The sequence below is a fragment of the Dermacentor variabilis genome, unplaced genomic scaffold, assembly GCF_050947875.1.
Source record: "Dermacentor variabilis isolate Ectoservices unplaced genomic scaffold, ASM5094787v1 scaffold_19, whole genome shotgun sequence".
Classification (NCBI taxonomy): Eukaryota; Metazoa; Arthropoda; class Arachnida; order Ixodida; family Ixodidae; genus Dermacentor; species Dermacentor variabilis.
This window is the reverse complement of record NW_027460357.1, coordinates 1,499,875-1,527,207: the sequence shown is the minus strand read 5'-3', so window position 1 is coordinate 1,527,207 and position 27,333 is coordinate 1,499,875. Positions and strand designations below refer to the sequence as shown.

The following is a 27,333-nucleotide window of genomic DNA, read 5'->3' as shown; positions in this document are numbered from 1 at the left end:
CTTCGAGCACACTCAAGGCGTGGTGACTACAAGGGCTCTCCGATGGTATCGCTTGATCTTCCGACAGCGTTATTGACTGCGACTTCAGGCCAATGATTGCGCCGTGTTGGTTCAGGAAGTCCATGCCGAGAATGACGTCTCGTGAACACTGTTGCAGGATAACGAAAGTGGCAGGGTAAGTCCGGTGATGAATGGTAATTCTTGCCGTGCAGATTCCAGTCGGTGTAATGAGGTGCCCTCCAGCGGTCCGAATTTGGGGGCCCTCCCATGCAGTCTTAACCTTCTTCAACTGGGCGGCGATGTGTCCACTCATTACGGAATAATCGGCCCCTGTGTCGACTAAGGCAGTGACTGCGTGGCCGTCGAGAAGCACGTCAAGGTCGGTGGTTCTTTGTCTGGCGTTGCAGTTAGGTCGTGGCGTCGGATTACGGCTGCGTCGTGTTGAATTGAAGCTGGAACGTCGCTTCTTCAAGTCGTCTTTCGTCGGTGTAGTCTTGGCTTCCTGACTTCGTCGGGACGGCGGCGTGTCATCATTAGGTCGTCGAGATGGTTTCTTCGTCATCTTCGTCGGCGGCGGAGGATCTTCGTCAGTTCGACGAACAGCAACCGCACCTCCATCGGTTGCTGCTTTTAGTTTTCCGGATATGGGCTCGCAGAGCGGCCCCGGGCTGGGTCGGTGTATGGTCGGTGCTGCGGCGACAGGTAGCGGCCTGGTGACGGCGAACGGGACGGTCGTCGAGGGCTCCACTGAGTAGCGGCGAGGTAGTCGGCGATGTCACGGGGGCGTTCACCTTCCCTCAGGCGCTGTGCGTTCACGGCGAAGCCTCGCAATCCCAGGTCGCGGTATGGGCATCGGCGGTACACGTGGCCGGCTTCGCCGCAGTGGTAGCAGAGCGGGCGGTGGTCGGGGGCGCGCCAAATGTCCGTCTTCCTCGCGTAGGTGCGCTGGGCGACGGGTGGGCGTGCTGGCAGCGGCGGCGGCGGACGACGGAATTGCGGCGTTACAGGGCCCTGGCGTTGTCGCGGAGGGGGCGCTTGACGGCGTGCGACGGCGGCGTAAGTCATCGCTTCTGGCTGGGGCTGCGGTAATTGTGGTTGCACCTCAGGAACTCCTAGCGATCGGTGCACCTCTTCTTTCACGATGTCGGCGATCGAGGCCACTTGAGGCTGCGACGATGGCAAGACCTTGCGCAGTTCTTCGCGCACGATGGCCCTGATGGTTTCGCATAAATCGTCCGTGGCCAGTGATTGAATTCCGGAGTAGCTTGTTGGCTTGGTGCGTCGGTCAAATTGCCGGTTCCGCAATTCCAGTGTCTTCTCGATGCTCGTCGCCTCACGAAGAAACTCGTCGACGGTCTTCGGTGGGCTTCTTACCATACCGGCGAAAAGTTCCTCCTTGACACCACGCATCAGTAGACGTACTTTCTTCTCCTCGGACATTTCTGGGTCGGCGTGGCGGAACAGACGGCTCATTTCCTCAGTGTAAATCGCGATCGTCTCATTCGGCAGCTGCGCTCTTGTCTCCAGTAGAGCTTGGGCTCGCTCTTTTCGCAGGACGCTTTGAAATGTTTGCAGAAAGCCGCTTCGGAAGAGGTCCCACGTCGTCAAGGTGGCTTCTCGATTCTCGAACCACGTCTTGGCGGCGTCCTCCAGTGCGAAATAGACATGGCGTAGCTTGTCGTCGCTTGCCCAGTTGTTAAACGTAGCGACCCTCTCATACGTTTCCAGCCAGGTTTCCGGGTCCTCAAATGTGGAACCGCGGAACGTCGGTGGTTCCCTCGGCTGCTGCAGCACGATGGGGGACGCTGGGGCTGCCATTGCGGTTGCCTTGGCCACAATCTTCTTGGTCTTCTCAGGTAAAAGTCCGTGCTCCGGGGGCAGCTGTTGAAGACGGCGGCTTGCTCGGTGGTCCGGGACTACGTTGGTGTTCTGTTTGCGGTCTGGGCTGGGATCACGGCTTGTCGGGGGCGTCCTGTACATGGACGAAAAGCACCTCCACCAGATGTCACGTGGTAGTGACGGTGAAGAAAGAAGCAATACGGTGGAATACAAAACTAGCTTTTATTGGGCGAACCTGTGCCCACAAAAACAGGCTACACTTATAGCACAACGATAGCGGCGAACACGGTCGGCGATCGTCGGAAAACTGATCAGCGGATCAAGCGCGTCGGCTTTTATAGATCAGTCGTCGAATGTTCTGATGGGACCCGCATGTCTTCCACAAAGTTCTACACCATTCGTGTCACGCGATGAAATCTGATAACACAAGGTTCGGCGACAACAGACACGCGGATAGAAGCGTCGATAACTTTCCAGAAACGTCGGATACATGCAGGCGCGTCCCTCGCTGTGGGATTACAGTTGTTAAGCGGTGAAATGTAGTTGCCCGATAAAGATAAGTACACGTGTCAATATAATCGTGCGGTTTTGCTCTCGATTAAAAAAAAATTGAATTCATGAAGAAGGCACGAAAGGCCCGACTGAATACCCGAAGTATAGGGTTTTCAGGAGAGCACTCGCAGGCAATGTTCATCAATGAGCATCTATAGCCAGACAATAAGCGTTTGTTCTCCAGGACGCTTGCCTTAAAGAAGGAAAAAGGTTGGTAGTTCATCTGGACAGAAAACTGTCAAATCAAAGTGCGGAAATCTCCCGATAGTCTGGTATTTCGCATTGCTTCTGATTCTGATCTATCTATCATTACCTAACTTTTCATAAGCCTTCCAACTTTCAATTTTTAAATTCTGTCCAATGGCTACGTACTTTTTACCTGAAGAACTTGAGGCTTATTTTTCATAGCACTGCCGTTCACTAATCCATTGCAATGCACGAAGTCTGCAAAAAAACATGGATGGCATCACAAATTTTTTATCATCTACCCGTCATAATTTCTGTTATTTGCGTTAGTGAAACCTGGCTCTCCGCATCCCACAATAACTTGTATTGCTTTCCTTCGTACTCAGTCGAACACTGCCACCATGATAACAGTAATCATGGCGGTGCTGCTATTTTTGTGTCCTCAGAGTTGCATTTTCACAGGCGATCTGACTTGACACTCAACGTGGCGAACTGTGAATCTGTCTGGGCCAAATTTGATGATACATTATTTTCACAAGATAAGAAAAACCTAATAGTTGGCTGCATCTATCGTTCACCCTCATCATCTGGAAGCGCGTTTTGCTTAGCCCTAGGTAATTTGCTACATAATTGAACATTCGAACAGAAAAATGTCATTATCATGGGCGATATTAATATTAACCTTTTATATACATCCAATACATTACTTAACGATTACGTTAGCTGCCTCAATGGGTTCGGATATGAAAACCTAATTACTCTTCCAACTCGTTGTCCCACGGATAAACAGGGCACGCTTATCGACCACATAGTATCCAATCTTCTTACTAACCCTGACTGTGGTGTTGTTGAAGCTTCACTAACCGACCATTACCAAACATTCGTGCGCTTAACTTCTACTGCTCGCATTACCGATGCAAGCTTCACCAGAAAGAAGTTTAATTCGTCAATTTTTATTGAATTAATTGCCACTTCAGACTGGTCCCCAGTAATGGTATGTGATAACCCTGAAACTGCCTATAATACATTCTCACAAATAATTTCTAAAGCTATTTCAGATTCCACGGTACTAATGAATTGTAAAAAAATTTTTTCAGCTCCTTGTAACCCATGGTTATCCACCAGTTTGCTAAATTGCTTAAGGAAAAAAGATAACCTTTACAGAAAAACAGAAAAATTTTTTTTTATTTCGATCCTGAAATTGGCATTTACCAGATAATTTGAATTTGTCTAATTTGGACTTGAATGGTCAGCAAGCATGAGCATGACCTCTATGGTAGCCCCAAAAGTGATCCTTTAATGGCAGCGTCTGTAACGGCAGAGCTTAGTGGGCAGAGAATATGCTGAAGACACGTCAAATCTCCCTTGGTAACTCCTATTGTCAGCCCCAAGCAATAACAGCATTTACCCACTTCTAACACATGCCTCCCCTCCCCTTTCTTTTTCTCCCAACAAAACTAAACTAAAAAAACCGTATTTACACGATTGTAAGTCGACTCAAATGTAAGTCGACCGCCCATATTATGCGTGACAGGGAAAAAGAAAGAGCATACCCGAGGGTGCATTCGATAACGAAAATTTATTAGTAGCTGAAGTGGTCACTGGACTGTTCGTCTTCACTTGTGTCATCGTCTTCACTAGTGCTGCCATTGTCATCGGTGCTACAGTCCCACAGCGCATCGTCATCCAGCAAAATTCCACATTTAACAAACGACCACACCACGACATCTTGTGGAACAGCGGCAGACGCCGAATGCACCCAACCACACACAGCTGTCAGGGAGGCTCTTTTGACAGGTCCGATTGGCGTAAGTTCGCTGTCTTCTGCCGCCAGCCACTCGTACTCACGGTGGAGCAGGTCCTTAATAGGCGAAGATCCGGGCTTGTTTCATGACCATATTGCACTTCACTGGCAGGGATTGATCATGCATTTCAGTGACGTACGCCACAAGCTTGGCCTACAGCTTCGGAAAGTGTCCCGACTTCAGCCTGTGGGAAATTCTTCGCTTGCCGTCACAGGTGAAAATTTTGGTTCGCTGCAGTCGCCACCCTCGCACCACCCATACAGAAATATCGAACTTGGGGCCTGCTGTGCAATGATTTGTTTCTTCGGCGTAAAGGATGGCAGCCCTCTTGAACGCTGCTGCAAACGAGCGCCGAATGTTTAGTGGGCCTGGAGCACTCGTGACTGACGAAGCATGGTAGCACCTATATGAACTTAGAGAAGGGAAACTACCTTTCACAGTGCAATTGAAATAAGAGTAGCGGTGGCACTGTGAACTAAAGTATGCGACCAAGAGATGGCTCTGGCAAAATCAGAACTAACATGATCATCATTACGTAGTGAGCAATATAGCCGCTACGGTAGCAGCTGGTGGGGCCCGTTGCGCAGCTCGCTTGCTGGTTTTGGGTGTTTTGCTACCGCTTTCCGGCCGGTTTTCGTAAGTGGGGTTCTTCTAAAGGGGAGAGGGTGTAAGGCAGGTGGGTGCGGCAACGAGCGAAGGTGTGTTAGCGTGTCGAATTGAGAATAAAGGAATGCTGTGCAAAGGCCAGGGGCCTGGCCGTCTGACAATCATGTGTCAATGCCCGTGTGTTAGCCGGCATGCCAACGCTGTCTGAATATCGCTTCATGATGCACAAGAAAAAAAGAAGCCGCTTTTATTTTCTTCCTAAAATACATAAATTTCTGGTTGAAGAAATATTTACAGCAGAAATCCCAGGTCGGCCTAACTATTGAGTCACTATCTGAATTCTTAAATCACCACCTGTCAAACATCCCCACCACCCTTCCATCTTTTGTTCAAGACACGCCGCACTTCCTTCAAATTATCGACGGCATCAACGCCAACCAAATCCTCTCCGACCGCGCTATTCTAGTCACTTTGGATGTTTCTGCCCTTTACACCAACATACCCATGAGTGAAGGAATTGAAGCCGTTTCTAAATCCCTCACAATCAATCCCCAAGTGCACGCTCCTGAAGTTTACCTGTCGCTCCTTAGGTTAGTTCTCACGCTCAACTAGTATTTCAAATTCGATGCTATTCACTACCTGCAAACTTTCGGCACTAGTATGGGTACCCCAGTCAGTCGCACGTATGCGAACATTTTCATGGGACAGCTTGAAGCAGACCTGTTGAAATTCTACCCTTTAAAACCCCACACCTATCTTCGTTACAGTAACGACATATTTATAATATGGGAACACGGCACAAGCACGTTAACCGACTTAATTAGCCATTTCAATCGCTTTATCCCGAGTATTAAAATTACTGCTCACCATTCTCCTAGTCAGATCAACTTCCTGGGCATGACTGTCTACAAAGAAAATGGAAAACTGAAAACGACACTTTACCGGAAGCCCGCAGATAGCCAGCAATATTTAGACAACAGTCATCACCCGCGACAGTAGCAAGCAAGGAATTCTTGTCAGACAAGCGAAACGAATAAGAAGAATTTGCTATGAAGACCACGATTATATCCACCACCTAAATGACCTTAAAACAGTGCTAGCAGCAAGGAACTATCCCCAAGTTGCTCTCGATAGAGCTTATGATGCCATGTCAAGATTGGAGAGACAGTCGGAATTGGCGAAGAAACAGCCCCCACCAGAATCTTACAGACTGCCGGCCTTTAAAACAAAATATTCTAATGCACTCTCAAACATAAACAACATCCTATGAAAATACCACCCAATATTATCAAGTAGCAAGAGTCTGAGAAAAGCGTTCCCGGATGTACCTAGGGTTGCCTATCGTCGCAACAGGAACCTTAAAGACATGTTAGTGCACGCAAAAGTCAGCAAACAGCATTCCCCCGTAATAAAAGCATGTTGTCGCCTCATGTGCAAAACCTGCAGGCCCCTTCAAAGTGACATTAAAATTAAAAGCAGTGCAAATAGTTATACACACGAAGTCAAATCTAGCTTCACTTGTACTTGTTCGGACGTGATTTATATGCTTGAATGTTCCTTCTGTAAGAAACAATATATCGGTGAAACAGGTCAATCAATGTACATCAGATTAAACGGACATCACGCGGACACAGCTAAAAAGCTTCCCAAAGCCATCGCCGAGCATTTTAACCATCCAGGACATAACTTTGATGAACTTAAACTCTACGTCTTACAGTCAAATTTTCGTTCTGAACGAGAAAGAAAATACAGAGAATCATACCTTATCCATAAGTTCAAGACATTGCAACCAACAGGCATAAACGTTTCAAAGGGAGCTTTAGAATCTATTCGCTATGATAAATTTCAAGCTATAGGCAACAACACTTAGTTTGGTTTCTTAGGTTTTTTTTCTCTTTTTCCCCCCCTTTTTTTTCCAGCCGGCGTGTCAGACGCCGTTGATGCACTGGCTAACATGCGGGCATTGACACGTGATTGACAGACGGCCGGGCCCCTGGCCTTTGCACAGCATTCCTTTATTGTCAATTCGACGCGCTAACACACCTTCGCTCGTTGCCGCACCCACCCACCTTACACCCACTCCCCTTTAGAAGAACCCCACCTATATATATACTGTGTCGAGGAAGGCATATGTCGTCTTGAAGAAAACAAGTCCACTTGTCGAAACATTAGCTCCTGCTTTAACCTAGTTCTCATTTTGCTCATCGTCTTGAATTTCCATCTCCTGCCTTTCCCGTGTTTTCCCTGTCCTCATGTATGTCACCTGCTGTTTGAAGAGAAAGAAAAATTGATTTTATTGGTTTGTCATGTTTGAGAATTGTGGAGTAGGCTGGTTGTGTGAAGTTGCCTTTTCCTCATCATTTATTGACCCTTAAGGACCCTTTTCAGGGTATTACATAAGGGGGGGGGGGGGGGGGGCAAAAGCATCAAGAAGCACTATGGTCATCATTATACAATGGTTAACTCATTAGTACAACGGCAAACAAAACTTTGTATGCATGCTAGTAGATGACGGGCAAGAAAAAAAAAAGTAAGGTACGAACTGGAAGTAGAAATTGCAACACAACCGGCAATATAACAGAAAAGTGGAGAAAAAAAAAAAAAAGAACTTAAGACGTTAGAGTAACAGCATAGTACTGGTAGGTTAAGGGTTTAGAAAACATGACAAGAGGTGTCTAAATTTATCTGGATTACTTTCATTTACTATGCTGTTGGGTAGCGCGTTCCACAATTCAATAGCACTGGGTAAGAAAGAGTTGTTGAAGGCATCTGAGGAACCATGGAGACGTTGTAGACTCAGGTTATTAAAGAGACGCTTAGAAGAGCGGTTGGGCGGAAGTAAGAGAGTGTTCCTGAGGTGTGGGAAATTGTAATAAAGTTTGTGGAAAAGGGAAAGTTGTGAAATCTTCCTACGAAGTGCTAGACTAGGGATGCTGAGGGATGATTTAATGCCACTTATACTTGTATTTAACAGGGACAAGCGGGCTAGTTGGTGGTCGTTATTGGAATGCATCATGTAACCGCACAAAAACAAGGGACAAAGAAGGAACACACAAGACAGGCGCTCCGCGCCTGTCTTGTGTGTTCCTTCTTTGTCCTTTGTTTTTGTGCGGTTACATGATGCATTCCAATATACTTGTATGCCAGTCATAGTTTGAAGCGATAAAATGTGCTGCACGATTCTGCATTGCTTCGAGCGAGTTAGTAAGATAATCAATTTCAAGAAGCGGCTAGATTGATATTTGGTTCCCTTTAAAGCTTTGGTCGTTATGCCATCTGGGCCTGGCGCACTGGAAAGTTTAAGGTTATCGATTAAATTGGAGATTCCTTGAGTATTTACATTAACAGCCGGCATATCCGAAAAGTGAGTAGATGGCAGCGTAGGAATATCAGTGGGAGGTTCGTTAGTGAAAACCGAGCAAAAATAAGAGTTCATGACATCGGGACGCTGATTCACTGAAACAGGAGACCCGTCCGAGTTGATTAATGCGATACCATGACATGAAGTATGTTTAAGTGATAATGACTTCCAGAATTTGCGAGGGTTGACACGCAGAATGCTCAACAGATCCTGGTGGAAATATTTGCGTTTAGACTGTCTCAGCAAACTTGTGTATTCCCGCAATACCGTCAAGTATCTTTTCCATTTTTGCGGACTGTTGCGTCGTTTGAGTTCGCGGAAAATGCGCTTTTTTTTCCTAGATAGTTTTTTAAGGTTGTTCGAATACCAGGGTCTGCTGGCATCCCCGCGAATACGTACAAGAGGAACATGGGCATCAAGAAGAGACAAAAGTTTATGTTTATAGAGTAACCAGTTTTGCTCAACTGTTCTGGAAGGGGCTGATTGATGGAAGTCTACAAAAAATGATTCTAGCTCATTGTTAATTTCTGCAAAGTTTGCTTTATTGTAATCTCGGATGTATTTAGTAGACGGCTGGCGGGTAGGAAGTTCAATAGCTATGTTAAAAAACAAAATGTTGTGATCGCTAACACCTTTAACATACTGTAATGAATTTATTAGTTCATTATTGGTAGTAAGTACTAAATCAAGAATGTTATTACTGCGAGTAGGTCGGGTAACTACTTGGCTAAGATTGTACGTAAGAATTGCTTCTAGGAAATCTTTAGACGTGCGGGTTGAAGCCTTGCAGCTTTCCCAGTCAATGTCCGGAAAGTTGAAGTCGCCGCATGGCACGAGATTAGCCCAAGGAAAACGGGAGAATAGATTGGATATGATGGAATAAAGTTTGTAAATTTAATGTCACAATCAGGGGGACGGTAACAAGAAATCAGCATGGCAGTGCTTGTCGGCAGTACTATCTTGAGACAAAGGATCTCGTGGTGACTTTCAGTAGATAAGCGAGAAGAGACTAGCGATTGACAAATACCAAGACCCCACCCCCCCGACGACCGGTCCTATCTTGCCTATAAATGGTATATGATGGGTTGTTCAGAAGTTCGTGGTCCTCGATATCAGAGTTTAGCCATGACTCTGTGATAACAACAATGTCAGTGTCAACATCCGTGATGATCGTTTCCAGTGTTTCTTTTCTCGGCATGAAGCTTCTAGCATTGGTTAACATAACTTTCATCGTGTGAAACGTGGGACTCCTTGTAGGTGCATAACTGGGTAGGGTAGAGTGGGAAAATGGAAGGTTTTCAATTCGAGATGATGGCTACTTTGTTAGTTCTATGACTGAATCAGACTCGGCGTCATAGACAAACTGCTTGTTTTCTCTGATGAGCCTGTCAAAACGGATTTTAAATTGGGAACCCGTTTGTATACCAAACGAATATAACTTTTGCCGCACGGTGCGCACGCGCATAGAGAAATCCTCTCGAACCGCAAAAGAGGAGCCTTTAAGTTTGGAAGCTGCTTGAAGGATGGCGGTTTTATCTTTAAAACGTGCGAATTTGACGATGATGGGACGATTTTTGTTTTTCTGGAAGCGACCTAATCTGTGTGCATGCTCTAAATCAGCCGCTGCAATGGAAATTTTAAGCTTCTCGGATAAGAATGAGGTTACGTGCATTTCTGATTGTGCCCAGCTTTTGTTGTTAGCATCGGCAATTCCAAAGAACAGCAGGTTAGAACGCCTTTGTCGGTTTTCCACCTCGTCACATTTTTCAGCAAGCGCTTTTAATTGGCAGCCCAGATTAGCGACGTAGTCACTTGTGCCATAAGAAGGCTGCGAGTGCAGCGATTGAATTTCATCAACTCTTTTTTCTAACATATCAACACGAGCGGAAAGAGCACTGATCGTAGCTTCAATGTTAGTTTGGGAAGTGCAGATTAGTGCGAGTACATTTAGCACGGTGCTTTGGGAAGATTCTAAACGAGTTAGTGCTTTCGAAATAGAGTCAAGTGAAGAAGCAGTGCCTGTGACAGTGCCGGGGTTCAATTCCACATCGCCAGCTAGTATAAGCAAAAGAGATACATTGTGAAAAGTAACGTAACAGGAGTATAACAACTTGCATAACTAATTGCGACAACTGTTAATCAACTCAGGGGGGCACGACACCGCAATTAGAAAACGGTCATTGGCACGGAAGCAGCTTGCGTTTGCAAGGTAACTAACCTGCAGAAAGAATGGCAGTTGCATGACCTTGTTCCGTACGGTGGCATGCCTCGATTGGCCGAGAAACAGTTACGGTTTAAGACGATGAGCAAAACGTGAACAAGGTGAATGCAGGAGCCAACGTTTCGACAAGTGGACTTGTCTTCTTCAAGGCGACATATGCTTTCCTCGCCACAGTATATATAGGTGGGGTTCTTCTAAAGGGGAGGGGGTGTGAGGCGAGAGCGCGTGGAAACGAGGGAAAGTGTGTTAGCGTGTCGAATTAGTAAAGGAACGCTGTGTACAAGGTCAAAGCCAGGACCCCCCCTCCCCTCACCCCAGTCTGTCAACCCACGCGCGTTAGCCGGCGTGTCAAGGGCGTCCGACACGCCAGCTGACAAAAAAAAAAAGAAGAAAAAGAAGGGAAGAAAAAGGAAAAGGGGGGGGGCATACGCCAAGAAATCAAACTAAGTGTTGTTGCCTATAGCTTGAGGTTTAGCATAGCGAATAGATTCTAAAGCTCCCTTTGAAACGTTTATGCCTATTGGTTGCAATGTCTTGAACTTATGGATAAGGTATGATTCTCTGTATTTTCTTTCTCGTTCAGAACGGAAATTTGACTGTAAGATGTAGAGTTTAAGTTCATCAAAGTTATGACCTGGTTGGTTGAAATGCTCGGCGACGGCTTTGGGAAGCTTTTTAGCTGTGTCCGCGCGATGTCCGTTTAATCTGACGTTCATCGATTGTCCTGTTTCACCGATATATTGTTTCTTACAGAAGGAACATTCAAGCATATAAATCACATCCGAACTTGTGCAAGTGAAGCTAGATTTGACTTCATGTGTATAATTATTTGCGGTGCTTTTAATTTTCTGTAAGAAACAATATATTGGTGAAACAGGACAATCAATGAACGTCAGATTAAACGGACATCGCGCAGACACACCTAAAAGGCTTCCCAAAGCCGTCGCCGAGCATTTCAACCGACCAGGTCATAACTTTGATAAACTTAAACTCTACATCTTACAGTCAAATTTCCGTTCTGAACGAGAAAGAAAATACAGAGAATCATACCTTATCCATAAGTTCAAGACATTGCAACCAATAGGCATAAACGTTTCAAAGGGAGCTTTAGAATCTATTCGCTATGCTGAACCTCAAGCTATAGGCAACAACACGTAGTTTGATTTCTTGGCGTATCCCCCCCCCCCCTTTTCCTTTTTCTTCCCTTCTTTTTCTTCGTCAGCTGGCGTGTCGGACGCCCTTGACACGCCGGCTAACGCGCGTCGGTTGACAGACTGGGGTGAAGGGAGGGGGGGTCCTGGCTTTGACCTTGTACACAGCGTTCCTTTACTAATTCGACACGCTAACACACTTTCCCTCGTTTCCACGCACTCTCGCCTCACACCCCCTCCCCTTTAGAAGAACCCCACCTAGTATATATACTGTGGCGAGGAAAGCATATGTCGCCTTGAAGAAGACAAGTCCACTTGTCGAAATGTTGGCTCCTGCATTCACCTTGTTCACGTTTTGCTCATCGTCTTGAATTGCCATCTCCCGCATTCCCCGTCTTTTCTCTAGTTACGGTTTAAGTAGCAGCTGGGACGGGGCGGCCTCGCTGATAGTACAGCCACGTTGCCAGACGGAAAGTGCATTCTTGGACAGGAACGGAGGCAATGTGAAAAGACGATGATCCGCTTTGGGTTGGACGGGCAGGTATTCCGTATGGGATGGCAGGTGGCGATGGAGCGTCCAGGCTACCTCGCTATGCACGAAGCTGTTGGGCAGAGGGGCGATGGCCCACTGAAGGGCGGCCTGCAGAAAGAATGGCAGTTTCATGACCGTGTTCCGTACGGTGGCGTGCCCCGACTGGCCGAGAAACAGTTACGGTTTAAGTAGCAGCTGGGACGGGGCGGCCTCGCTGATAGTACAGCCACGTTGCCAGACGGAAAGTGCGTTCTTGGCCAGGAACGGAGGCAATGTGAAAAGACGATGATCCGCTTTGGGTTGGACGGGCAGGTATTCTGTATGGGATGGCAGGTGGCGATGGAGCGTCCAGGCTACCTCGCTACGCACGAAGCAGTTAAGCAGAGGGGCGATGGCCCACTGAAGGGCGGCCTGCAGAAAGAATGGCAGTTGCACGACCTTGTTCCGTACGGTGGCGTGCCCCCAGTTGCCTTTTATAGCCACCTCTTACGGTGCAGGGCTAGCCTAGTTACTGATTGCATGCAAACTGTACATGAGCCTTTTGTAGTTAACAAATGAAAAATAATGCAATATCCATATCTAATTCCAATTCCTCCAGCAACTTCTTTCGTCCACAGAACCAAATAGCCCTTTGATAAACTGAAGCCAAAGTAATGAATTTAATGCATTAAGCAGTTGCACGCATGATAATTCACCCATATTTCGTACCCGTTGGTTCCAAATGTTCTTGCTGCTCTGTTTGGTTTACCAGAGGACATTTATTTTTGCATTAGTGAAGTGGTGCATCATGTTCATGCAGAAAAAGAATGCATCATTTCTAATAGCTTCATGTCTTTAATGCATTTGCTTGTGAAACCAGTGGTGTGATCTCTTCTAGTGTATAAATGAGCACAAATGTTCTCATTGTGATATTCGTAATATTTAAGCTGTTGACATGCATTGTTGTTGGGCAGACATCAATTTTATGGAGAGCAGAAATATTTACTTACCATGCTGCTTAAGCACCCTAGAACAAACAGTACATTTGCATGTGTTCTGTAGTCACAAACCATTACAATGTATATCTCACACCTTTTCGCATTTCATATTGCAAAATTGTGCTTTTTCACTTTCTGATGCAATCAAAATTTCGGTTCCAGATATGCAGTAATGAGGGCGGCACCAGTATAAAGCAGCATATTCCATGCACTAAAGAGAAGCTGCTGCCTGCTACAACAAGGCCACTGTGCGGACTTTGGCTGCTACTACAAGGTAAACAACACCTGGTTCAGAAATAAATATGTGATATATACTGTGTTGGCTTGCTAGCCTTAAGATACACGTCATTTCTTTGTAGCATATGATATGAACATTTACCTATACAGTCAACGACAGATTTTTCTGACCCTCTAGGGAACGTAAACATGTCCGAAAATTCAGGCAGTTCGAAAAAATTAATGCATGCAAAAAAAACGCACCTTTTTTTCTTTTTTTCTTGCATCTAGAGGTAAAGGGCGAAGTACCAGGCTTCCGAAACCCTGCCGAAGCATCAGTGATGTGGCTATAAAAAGAGGCGTTCAAAAACTCTGTACGCAGCCGACTGCTGGTTTATTATGTACATGTGCATTGTCGGGCAGCCGGTGTTATTGCTGCAGTGGCTTGAAGAACTTGTTGATTGTTGTTTGGATGGCGTTCCGGTTGCATGCGATCATATTCGCCTCGATCTGAGCAAGGGTCATGTCAGCACTGTACACCGATGAAAGAGCCAACAGTGCTCGCGTCAACTCTGCGCTTGTAGGCGGCGCAGGCATTGGCTCCGCATTTTCACCATCGGAGTCTTCTGAATCCCACACAACCTGATGAACTATTTCCTCGTCCGTCAGTTCTGCGCAGAAGTCGAGCTCGTTGTCAGCGTCAACAAACTGTTCAAAAGAGCACACTTGACAACAGCACAACCACACACCACGCTAGCCAAAACATGGCCTGCGCAAACAAACGAAATGGCGCCGATCCGGAAACTCCGCCGGAGGCGAAATGCGGCGATGAACATAGCCAGCATGGCCAGACCAAATCGGTGTGTGACAGCTAGATTCGGCTAGTTGCGGTTCAAAGTGGTGATATGCTTCGGCTGCAAGTCGATTTCCTTCGCAAGGGCGCTGCGTGAGGAGCCAAAGTACCTTCCGTCGAGTCAAAAAGTCCGGAAAATTGGACGGCGGGGGGTTCGAGCATCCAAATTTTCAGATGTCCTTATACATTGATTCTATGGGGCTCGTGGCGGTGCCGCGAAGGCGTCCGAAATATCACGCATGTCCGAAAATTTGGGCGTCCAAAAATTCAGTCGACTGTAATTGGGTTCGTGTACATGGTCCGAAGTTGATATCCACCTGGGTGGAAAGGCCGGCAAAAGTGGCTGCAAAATGGCGATTCCCACAAAACAGACAATGTCCATATTGAAAGCATATAAAATGCTGGGTAGTCCATGTCGCTGTGTTGGCTGCGGCAGCAGATTGCCTGCGTCACCCGATTGTTTCACAATGCAAGTTACGGTGACTGCTGATGCAAACAGGTGGGGCACTGTCCAATCTGCTTGTGCTGCTGATTGTCACTCATTACCAGACCACCTTGTGCGACAATGAAAGTGAGCAGTTTACGAGCTCATGTTAATGGGTTCAGTGTATCTCAACATGCAAATTTTATTTCTGCTCTTGTGTGAGAAGGTGCACTGCTTTTCTTTTGCCAATAAAGTCGCACGTCCTGTTCACTCACTTGTGGCTTGTTTGTATGGGCGTCAGTAGAGGCTCTTTAGTCTCCTGGCAATTAAAACGCGGCAGCTGAGGCACGCCGCAAAGTCAGCAGGGTGAGCACGGTGCATACCCAGCGTATGCCACCGGTATAAAGTGGTCATATTGGGTATTGCACTAAAAAATGCATTTCCGCTTCCTGTTTCAGTAGCCCCATCTGTCAGGCCCCCTGGTAAGTTCCATGCGCTGCCGCTTCTTATTTTAGTACCACTGTGGAAGGTACAGGTTCCCTTCTCTAAAGGTCGTTCTTTATTCTATGACGTAGCCAGCAGTCAAGTCAAACGCGTCAAGCTAGCTACAGGGAAAGAGAAACACGTGAGCAGTGTCTGTTCTTCCATGAACTATCGATACTCCCCGCAAGTGCCGCTGTTCTGAAGGTGCCGCCGCGAATGGAACAGCAGCACTTCCATCAACTATCAACACCTCCCCCACGAGTGTTGTGCGCACTGTAAAACTCTAAAAAATGTTGAAAAACCCTTCCGAAAAGCAAACAAATGCACGGGATAACGAAAAGATATGGGTAGGGCCATAAAGCCAACATAAAATTCTAACTATGTTGTAGCTCCCTTGATATCGCGTTGGCCTTGCTTTTTTGACGGTGCCATGTTTTAATAATAATAATATTTGGGGTTTTACGTGCCAAAACCACTTTCTGATTATGAGGCACGCCGTAGTGGAGGACTCCGGAAATTTGGACCACCTGGGGTTCTTTAAAGTGCACCTAAATCTAAGCACACGGGTGTTTTCGCATTTCGCCCCCATCGAAATGCGGCCGCCGTGGCCGGGATTCGATCCCGCGACCTCGTGTTCAGCAGCCCAACACCATAGCCACTGAGCAACCACGGCGGGTAGGTGCCATGTTTTGGTTTCGATTGTAAGTCGACCATCCCACTTCAGAATTTCAAATCTTAAAAGATAGGTCGGCTTACAATCGTACATTCATGATGTTTGTATGCTGTGTCACATAACACAGCTGTATTGCGGTGAAACTTACTTAGACATCCGTGTGGAAAAGCAATGAAACCTGCCGCGACTGTGCAACACATATTAGACCCTTGCCCATTTTTCTTGCTAAAAATCAAGTGCACATACAGTATGTGTCCCCCCCTTCACTGTGTCCTTGTCAATTGTGTGCGCTAAATATTTTACTATGAATTACTGCTTTGTTTAGGAGCTTTAATGTTGTTTCTACGTTCAGGGTGTCTACCAAGTTTACATTTTCGGATTCCCTGAGTTTTCCAGGTTTTCCCTGAGTGTTTTTGCAAAATTCCCTGAGTGACACAGAACTTTGTTTTATGCCAAGACAGGTTGACACCATGTCGCCCAATGCTGTCACTCCCTAGTAAGCATTTTAAAAATAAAAAAGAACAACTTAATCCAGTATGAATAGTAAGGAGTAGTGTTTAATTTATTAAAAAAGAAAACTGAAGGGAGGGGTTAGTAAAATGCACAGAGAGTAAAATATCTTTGAAAAAAAAAAATAGTAACGCCCATGGCCAATAGTCTATTTTCAAATACGAATAAAAAGCATCTATGCATCTAAAAAGATGCATACAGAAGCAAATATTTTCGAAAAAAAAATTATGGGGTTTTACATGCCAAAACCATGATCTGATTATGAGGTGTGCGCCATAGTGAGGGACTCCGAAAATTTGGACCACCTGGGGTTCTTTAACGTAATGCGGCCACCGTGGCCAGGGTTCGATCCTGCGACCTCGTGCTTAGCAGCCTGACACCATAGCCACTAAGCAACAACGGCGGGTACTTTCGAAAATGAGCTATTTCTATCAAGCAATAGCAAGCTCATTGGTATTAAGCCCAAACTTTGTCACAACTGAGGTTCTCTCAGCAGCTAGAAAGTCAAGCTCAACTGTCCTGACAAACTCTCAACACACGCACAATGCCGCAGAGTTACATTTCACTGCTTTAAAGAGCTTATTTTGGTTTGGATAAGGGTCACTTGCATCTTGGCGTCAGCCAACTATTTGCTTTTTGAGATCAAGCTCCTTCAAAGAAGAGGCGGCACAGTTACTTTCCCGATGATTCCTCAATGCGTCAGTCCTTTCTGTTCTTGTCCTCGTTCCACTATGTGTTCGCCCCATGTACCATTTGAAGCATCCTCTTCGTCAGTTGTACAGTCAACCTCCGATTTTTCGGACTACTTAGGGACCACAAAAACGTCCGAAAAATTGGGAAGTTCAAACAAAATTAATGTATGCCTTTTACTGCCGTTAAGGGCTCAAATCAATACAGGCACATCCGAAAAAGCTCCGAAGACCTGCCAGCACACTTACCGTATTTACTCGCATAATGATCGCACTTTTTTTTTTTCAGGAAAATTGAAGCAAAATCAGGGGTGCGGTCATTACGCAGGTTAAATTTCCCACGAAAAAAAAAACAATTTTTTTTTTTTTCGTCCCGCGTTTGCTGCGGGACAACAAAACAAAAATGGCGGCCGGTGGAGCAAGCCGAACGCACCGAACGCGATTTTTGATTCTTCTCGTGAGTACATTACGTGCATTGAAACAGTTTCTTCCCCATCATTAATGAATAATATCATTAATATCGGCAAGTTTGTGGCAATAACGTAGCCATGTCCACTTTGAGGGGACAGAAACAGATGGGCGCGCTTAGCTGCCAGTGACATAGAAACGCATGGCCGGCATGCTGCGGAAACTGCGGCATCTGTCTTCACTACTATCCTAATATGGCACGTTTCCGCTAAGGGTGGGTGGATATCTTGCCTGTGTTACAAGCGTCGGCATATGAACAGGGCACACTTTTAACGTATGTAAACGTAGCTACTGTCGTTGCCACTCACGATTTGTTGCGTGCCCACGAGTGCAGATGAGAAGAATCGAAAGGCGCCTTTTTTTGTTGTTGTTGACCACAACCATTATAAAGCCTACACATTATAAAGGCAAGTTTGGCTGCAGCTTTTTTTTAGTCATGGAAGTGCAGAAAGTGATGGAAGTAGTGAAATGAGGCATCTACTTAAGAATGTGTGGTGCGTGCAGCCCGCTTGGTTTGTCTTGAAAAGTAGTTCGCGTAGCATTCCACAGATGGTAAGCGCGATCATTATTAGCGAGACTTGGCAAACGACATATCGCTGCAGCAAGTTCGGGGTGCGATCATTACACGGGAAATAAGAAAAAAATAGAATTTTGATGACACAATTCAGGGGTGCGATCATTACGCGAGTGCGATCATTATGCGAGTAAATACGGTATTAGGCATATCGGCGCTCGTAGTGCAACAGGAGACGGCGGGTGCACACGCGTATAGTTAGGGAATACAGGGTCTGTCATGAAAAGAATGTCAGTAAGGCCATTAAAAATCATTTATTGAATTTATCGTTGCAAGTGTTTAAAAATCTTCAAAATACTCTCCTTTCGTGTCGATACATCGGCTCCAGCGATACTTCCAGCTCTCGAATGCGTTTCGGTAGTCCTCCTCCGGAATGGACTTTAATGCTGCGGTGCAAGCTGCTTTTCAAGCTGTAAATGCTTGCCTTTCAGGGGCAAGCACAACAGAAAAAAGTCGGGGAGAGCCAAGTCCGGGCTGTACGGGGGCTGGGGGATCGTTGGCACCCCTGCGTTAACCAGGTAGTCGGTGACGATGAAGGCACTGTGGGCCGTTGCATTATCGTGGTGCAACTTCCAGTTGTCTGCGATGTCCGGCCGGATGCATTGAACTCTGTGTTTCAGTCTTTTGAGGACTTCCACACAAAATTTGGAGTTCACAGTGGTTCCAGGTTCTACAAACTTGTGATGAACCAGTCCGTGGATGTAAAAAATGATGAGCATGATCTTGATCTTTGATTTGCTCATCCTGGCTTTCTTCTGGCAAGGGGATGAGTGCGTATGCCACTCTGATGATTGCCTTTTGGTCTCCGGGTTATATTTAAATACTCAAGTCTCGTCACCTGTAATGACGTTGTCCAAAAGTTTTCGATCACGTTTGCACATGTCGAGGTTTTCTTGGCACATTTCAACGCGGTGTGACTTTTGGTTATCATTGAGCACTTTTGGAACCATTTTTGCGCATGCCGATATCATTTGTAAAGATTTCATGAACTTGAGTTTTCTGAATGTTTAACATGTCGGCCATTAAACTGTCGGTCTGAGTTCAACAGTTCCTTCACTTGCGTCACATTGTCAGCTGGGGTGGTCGTGGATGGCTGTCCGGCGTGGTCCTCGTCGTCGACCTCTTCTCGGCCTTTCAAAAAGGCCTTGTGCCACCGAAACACTTGCCGATCTGACAGGGCATGTTCTTTGTAAGCAGTCTTGAGCATAGTAAGAGTTTCCACAGCGGTCTTGCCAAGTTTCACGCAAAACTTGATCGCAGATCTTTGTTCTAACGAGCGCTGTATTTTTCCTTGCACAAGAATAAAAAACAACTCTCACAGACAGGCCCATCCTGCACTCTCTGATGCTCGGAGCACACTGAGCGACGGAGTACAGCTTAGCTGTGTTCCCGCACTACCACTTTGAACCGGTTAGACCATGCTCCGACGTACAGTCACGTCACAATAAGTTCACTGACATTACTTTCAGGACAGACCCTGTACGTAGTGTGTCCCATGACAATGGCCCTTCCCACGCTGACAATGGCCAAGTCCGGAAAGTCGGACGGCAAAGGGTTCTTGCGTCCAAAATTTCAGATGTTCTTATACATTACAGGGTACATGACTCTACGGGGTATGTGATGGTGCTGTGAAGCCGTCCACATAATCGGGCATGTCCCAAATATCGGGCGTCCGGAAAATCGGTCATTCACTGCACACTGGAAACTCCTCCAGCCTACGACACTGCGTCAGGCAATTCATTACGATCCCTCTCTTTTACTCGAGCCACCATTAGGGTGACTTTCGTTCCCTTTCAATAAAATGATAGCTAATTTTCCCTGTCAGAAGCAGAAATTCCCTGAGTTTTCCCTGAGTATTTCCCAGACTATTCAAAATCCTTGAGAATTCCCAGTTGTCCCAGTTTCCCCAGTAGGTAGACACCCTGATGTTAGTTTTATACTTTGGACACATAGAAAGTGGGCGCAGGTTTAATTTGGGGGCGTGTTATAATGGGCAAACACTGCCAAATGAATCAGTGGTGTGTTATGACATTTTTTTTCTACATCTTGTTAAATTTACCCACCAGATAATTCAATCAGGTCAAGGTTGAAGTAATGGAAGTCGATTGTAGTACAAAAAGTAGTGCTTAGCCCTTTGCTTACCAACAGCAACAAGTGTTGCTGTCAATGCACGCATGTTGTTGCCATACTGCAGGCCTTTCTGGGCATGGTGAAAAATTGTCAATATTGACACCAACATGCACAAGACCTTATGCTTTAATATCACTCAACTCTATCAGACTGCATGCATTCAAAGGGAATGGGTGCCAAAAATCTGCATTTCATGACAGCTCTGGCAATAAAGTTATACAAGCCACAGGAGTGGCAAGCCCTTTGAGGCTTTGCTAGTAGGGTTCTTCAAGCATACCAGTTTTGAAACTCTCCTCTGGATATGCTACCGGCAGTGGTTAGCCAGAAATTTCGTTTGGAGGGGGCTCACATTGCAGCTCGGCCTCCTCCTTATAGAATTTGTAGAGGGATCAAATACACAAATAATAACTGCATTGCCATTGCCAAAGATGCTGCAAACGAATTCTTGAACGCTATGCACTGTCAAGACAAGCATGTATTTTTTCATAAAAGAATATACTCGTATGTTTCAAAAATTGTGCCCGAAATAATTGATATCAATGCTTCGCTGTTTTTTGTCCATTTATTAAGTAAAGAAAATATCACATGAACTTTACTATATCAGTTCGAAACCATCAGAGCAGTGCATGCCGCTGATACGAAAAATGTAAAGGCCATGAAATGAACAAGTTGAGGACAAATATGTTAATAACTTTATCAGTCAAGAACGTTAAGTTTTTGTACATATGTAATGGCCAGGGAAAAATCTCAATGATGCTGTGATTTGTATTGTATTGATTTGTATTGTGATGTATTGCGCAGGAGCAGATGTCAACGGCGGTGTATTGTGAGCAATTGCACCGAAATTATAGTCGCAACAGACGGGAATTTTGCGACTCGTTAGTGGGATAAATCTCTAAATGCTCATGGAGACTACTTTTAAATAAAGTACCCCGTTTGTCATATATTCCAATTGGCTCACTTTCATTTGACTCACCCTCATACATTTTGCAGAACTCCTGATTTTTATATGTGCTCTCTGTTGTTACTATAATTTCGTGAAGCAAGATGACCCCATTCGTCAAATTCCCACGTCATTTGTTCTTGATTGCGACCCGCAGCCGATCCGGTATTTCATAATAGCAGAAACAATTGATAGCCTCTCCAGGTTTAGCAAATTCAATCAATAATGACCCCCGATGATCGAAAAGAAAAGTCAACAACACCTTTCCGGCAGAAATGACAGCCTTTGCTTTTTTTTTGGGTGGTGAAATCAAATGTTTCCACTGTAAGCTTTGCCGTCGTGTTTCAGGCTTGCAGTAATGGCACTATGATTCGTCCCCTGTCACAATTGCAGACAAGAAGTCGCTGCCCCCATTGTGATACCGGATCAGATTAGTCAAAGCAGCACCGAACCTCTCCAGCGTCTGGTGGTGGTTCAAAATCTTGGGCATCCATTGCGCACACATCAGCCAATAACCGAGATGTTAACGAATCATGGTGTGAACCAAACCGTGACTGATGTTCACACGCTCTGCCGGTACATGGATGCTTATCCTCCGTTCTTGTCTAATCAGCTCATCAACTTTTGCAATTGTGTTGGGGGTGATTGCACGGTGGCTTCGGCCCGGTCTTGGATCATCTTTGCAACTTTCATGTCCTTCTTTGAGCAGTTTCCTCCAATGCTTCACAGTGGCCAATGAAATGAATTGAAATGTTCAACGTACATGGCAGCCACACAGAAACTATTTTCTTTCTTTGGAAACATCTTCACCTGTCAAAAACCTCACGACACTACGCTGTTAAACTTTTGGAGCGTCCATTATGTCATGCAACCATGTTCAACCCAGTGTATGATAGCAATTAAGAACATTTATCCTCACACCTGCTGGTCACTTTTGTAAATGAGACATGCCTGCATGCTACAAGCATGCCTTGCAGATAATGAACAGAATCATTATCATGCGGGGTTAGTTGGCTCACATTCATTTGACTCGCCCTTGTACATTAGAAATGCGAAGATACAGTTTGATAAACGGCAAAAAAACGCGGAGATGGCTAGAAAATGAGTGCGCGACGGCTGTTGGAGCAGCGGCCCATCATGCAGCGGTTCGAATTTCTGGTTTTCTATTTTTCTTTTCAAGGATTTCGCATTTCACTACCTTTCGGCTCAGACACCCAGCAGCCAAACTTAATCGTTAAAACCAATAACATGGCATTGGGGCATTGTAATAAGCAGGTTACTTCAACGTAGGAAAGATACAAAAGTTGACAGTACAGCAGCTTCTCACTGTTATAACCAATATATTGCTAAAACCGGTATCGTTATAAGTGGGTTCAACTGTATACGTATAAGTCTCCAATAAATCTATGAATCTAAGAAAAAGTTACTTTGCGTCAAACATCAAACAAGGGAAATAAACATGTTGCGCAATCACAGAGTCACATAATTCTAAGGCCAGCCAGCCAGCCACCCCCCCCTTCCCTCCCTCCCTCCCTCCCTCCACTCTCCCCTCGCCCCCCCCCCCCCTTCGATGTAGCGCGTTTCCTCCCCGCTTTTCACCCTTGCACACACAAGACTGCAGCACCATCATCGGCTCACTCATGACCCCCGCACCACGCTTTCATTTGCACATATAGCACACTGCGTGCGGTCACAATGTTATGGCCCTTGGACTTTATACAGAACATCAGGGCGACGGCAGTAATGCGCCTGGAGTGTCCATATAATTGCTATCGCAATAATAAAATATGAGTATTCAGCAACTGAAGCGCCCCGTGGCCCATTACTTCCGCAAAAGAAGAAGTAACAAACTCGAACCTTCACCATGCGACAATTTGCGGCACCGCAACAATGTCTTTTTTTCTTTTGTGGGGCGGGGGCACAGAAATAAGAAACACAAAGGAAAGCATGTTGGCCACAACTGAATGCCTACTTTGGGCACCTAGTGTGGCTACCGAAGGAATATAGAAGAAAACGTAAGACGCTTGGTCCACAGAGAACCATGCGCATACTGCTCAGTATCCTACACCGGCGAGTCAATGCAGTGATGGCAGCGAGCGACCATTGTTTCTTGCTCTCGTCTGCTAGCCACAAATTGTCCAAAACTTTGCCAGGTGAAAATGCACTTGGCCAGAGAAAAACGACCGCACACCAAAGGCGCCGCACGGTAGTTGGGGCAACACGAGAAAAACGCATGCGCTCTGGCTGGCTGTGGCAGCTCGCGGGCAGCAAGAACAAGAAAATTGAAGAGGCTCCCCACAATATATCCTTATATAATAAAAGTAAAAAAAAAAATAAGAATGTCGTTACCTTTGCTGGCTTTATTGTCTTGACATGGATGCTTTGGCTGAGGGGAAAAAGTATTCGATATTTTTTTTTTGTGATATAACGGCACAAATACAGTCTTTACTCGCATAATGATCGCACTTTTTTGTCAGAAAAATTGACATAAAATCAGGGGTGCGATCACTATGCGGGTTAAATTTCCTGCGAAAAGAAAAAAACCTTTTTTTTCGTCCTGCGTTTGCTGCGGGACACCAAAACAAAAATGGTGGCCGGCACAGCAAGCCAAACGCGCCGAATGAGATTTTTTTTTCTTCTCGTGAGTACATTACGTGCATTGAAACAGTTTCTTCTGTATCAGTAATGAATAATATTGTTAATATCGGCAAGTTTGCGGCAATAACGTAGCCACGTCCACTTTGTGGGGACAGAAACAGATGGGAGCGCTTAGCTGCCAGTGACATAGAAACACATGGCCGGCATGCTGCGGAAACTGCGGCATCTGTCTTCACTACTATCCTAATATGGCACGTTTCCGCTAAGGGTGGGTGCATATATTAGCTGTGTTACAAGCGTCGGCATATGACTAGGGTACACTTTTAACGTGTGTAAACGTGGCTACTATCGTTGCCGCTCACGATTTGTTGCGTGCCCACGAGTGCAGATGAGAAGAATCGAAAGGCGCCTTTTTTGTTGTTGTTGACCACAACCATTATAAAGCCTACACATAATAAAGGCAAGTTTGGTTGCAGCTTTTTTTTAGTCATGGAAGTGCGGAAAGTGATGAAAGTAATGAAATGAGGCATCTACTTAATGTTTGGTGCGTACAGACCGCTTGGTTTATCTTAAGAGTCGTTCGCGTAGCATTCGACAGATGGTAAGTGCAATCAATATTAGCTACACTTGGCACACGACATATCACTGCGGCAAGTTCGGGGTGCGATCATTACACAGGAAATAAGAGAAAATCGAATTTTGACGACAAAATTCAGGGGTGCGATCATTACGCGAGTGCGATCATTATCCAAGTAAATACGGTAAACCATCAGAAGCTTCGTCTCATCGGACCTCGCTGAGTGCTTTGTCAACTTGTGAGATAGTGTGTTAATTTGGCTTATCTTGTTGTATGTTCCGAGTACAACTTTAAAAAAGCCAATGCACCTTTGGCTTCAAATGTTTATAACAACATTAAACGCACAAAGTTCTGGAATTGAAAATCTAAAGCACGACTTCAGTAATGTCAGTGCATCTTTTGCATCAGAAGTTTGTCAGAACTTTATACCCATAAAGTTTCAGAATTGAAATCCATGCCCTCTGTAGATTCCGCGGCCTCTATGATATGCCGTGATGAGCCCTCTCGCCATCAAAATGCCCTTGAAACTTTGTGCTCAGATGGGGCTCCTTGAGTTATGTGACTCCCAGTGCATGGCTGGCCGTGGCCACGCAATGCAGCCCGAGTTCGCAATAGGTTTCTTTGATTCAGAAAAAGGTGCACGGCACCACAAACGAAAAGGTGCAAGCGGTGCCAGTTAAGGTGTGCCGGGCTACACCCACTTGCTGCAAGGTTCAAGGGTGCACTGCACCACGGCGGCACCTCGCCTTGCACCCCGTTCAATCGAGCACAGGGGTGCAGGGTGCACCGCTGCACCTTGGGGAATTGAGGGTCTAGGTGCAGTGCACCGTGAATAGGTGCAGAAGGTGCAGTGAAACTTGGCTGAATTGAACAGACCTAATGTGCGCGCTGAAATGTCTTTTTGAGCATCAAAAAGACATTCGAGACGAAATACAGAATGATTTCTGGTGCCGGGGGTTGTTTCGGTCGGCGGTGTATGGAAAGCACGACAAAATTTCAGGGGGGGGGGGCTGAAGCCCCATAAGCTCCCCCCCCCCTCGTCTAAGCCCCTGGCTATTGGGTACTAATAAGCAGAGGTTAATTGGCTAATTGGCTAACGTGTCGCCAACAAACAACAAAATGAAACATTGCTTTGATGCCCCATCATACTGCCTGCTAAAAAAATTCTTAGAATTAAACACCTGAAATGACTAGAAAATGTGTTCGTTTGGTTTTGCTCATTGCGCATCCATAATCTAACTTTCATTTGTGTTCCTTTGGTGCTTGGAAAAGCAGTGCTTTACAGTCCCCTTTGTTGTCCATTGGTGACATGCTCTGTGCCAATCACTGCATCTCGATCCTAGAAGGGGTTCTATGAAGAGACTTTCTCATATGGTAAGTCCAAAAAGCTGTGTTCGCAACCGCATAGGCACGAGTTCCTTACCGCTGTTCTCCATCCACTGGAAATCTGTGGCATAGAAGCAGACGAAATACTGTGCATCAATGAACACAGGGACTAGACTGTTGAGCTGGTCGGCCAGCCAGAAGTCCGCAAAGCCCACGTAGAAGAAGGGAGCTGCAAAGATGCGGCCCAGCACCCGCAGCAGCCAGAAACGCGCTTGGTGCCTCATGGTATGCAACGGGTTCACCAGGAACACCAACATGAGCAGAAGCAGGGCAAGAGGGTTGGCATACGTGGGGATGGCCAGGGGGCCCGAGTATAGGAACGCCAGCACGCTCAGCGCCCATAGGACACCAAAGATGGCTGCCATCTGCAACAACGCACAAACAACATTTTGTAGCATGGGCGATCTATGCCGAGCCTGCATTGCACCGTACTTAGTGAATCATTATACAACATGGAACCTTTGATGATTCGGAACACAAATTAACATTACAACTAAGGGTTGATGAATATTAGAAGTTTCATATGCTCCTTGAATACATGCATTTCAATCTAAATATTTTACTTGAGAATTTGATATTTAACTTTGTAGTATCCACCACCATGCCCAGCCAGACTACATTGTAGAGCCAGAGAATTGCGAAGTGAACAGCCCCAGCACCAGTACACGAAAGCCGTTTATAGTCCGCGATGGATATATATATATATATATATATATATATCTATATATATACCGTATTTACTTGCATAATGATCGCACTTTTTTGTCAGCAAAATTAACGCGAAATCAGGGGTGCGATCATTACGCGTGTTAAATTTAACGCAAAAAGAAAAATTTTTCATCCCGCGTTTGCTGCGGGACACCAAAACAAAAATGGCGGCAGGAGGAGCAAGCCGAATGCATCGAATGCGATTTTTTTTTTTCTCGTGAGTACATTATGTGCAATGAAACAGTTTCTTCTGTATCAGTAATGGATAATACTGTTAGTATCGGCAAGTTTGCGGCAATAATGTAGCCATGTCCACTTTGAGGGGACATAAGCAGATGGGCACGCTTAGCTGCCAGTGACATAGAAACACATGGTCGGCATGCTGCGGAAACTGCGGCATCTGTCTTCACTACTATCCTAATACGGCACGTTTCCGCTAAGAGTGGGTGAATATCTTAGCTGTGTTACAAGCATCGGCGTATGAATAGGGTACACTTTTAACATATCAGTGTAAACATGGCTACTATAGTAGCTGCTCGCAATTTGTTGCGTGCCCACGAGTGCAGATGAGAAGAATCGAAAGGCGCCTTTTTGGTTGTTGTTGACCACAACCATTATAAAGCCTACACATAATAAAGGCAAGTTTGGTTACAGCTTTTTTTAGTCATGGAAGTGCGGAAAGTGATGAAAGTAATGAAATGAGGCATCTACTTAAGAATGTTTGGTGCGTGCAGACTGCTTGGTTTGTCTTGTTGTTTGTGTAGTATTCGACAGATGGTAAGCGCGACCAATATTAGCTGGACTTGGCATATGACATATCGCTGCGGCAAGTTCGGAGTTGCAATCATTACACGGGAAATAAAGAAAATCT

At 45.7% G+C, this 27,333-nt stretch overlaps 1 protein-coding gene across 4 annotated transcripts in view; it reads right to left on the bottom strand.

Moving 5' to 3' along the window:
- The window catches only part of LOC142568471 (solute carrier family 53 member 1), a 345,150-nt gene that overhangs the window by 136,693 nt on the left and 181,124 nt on the right, over window positions 1-27,333 (bottom strand). For all 4 annotated transcript variants that reach the window (XM_075678397.1, XM_075678395.1, XM_075678398.1 and 1 more), the window contains exon 9: window positions 25,792-26,119. In XM_075678397.1, the coding sequence (XP_075534512.1) occupies window positions 25,792-26,119 (328 nt within the window). The remainder of the gene's footprint in view (window positions 1-25,791; window positions 26,120-27,333) is intronic.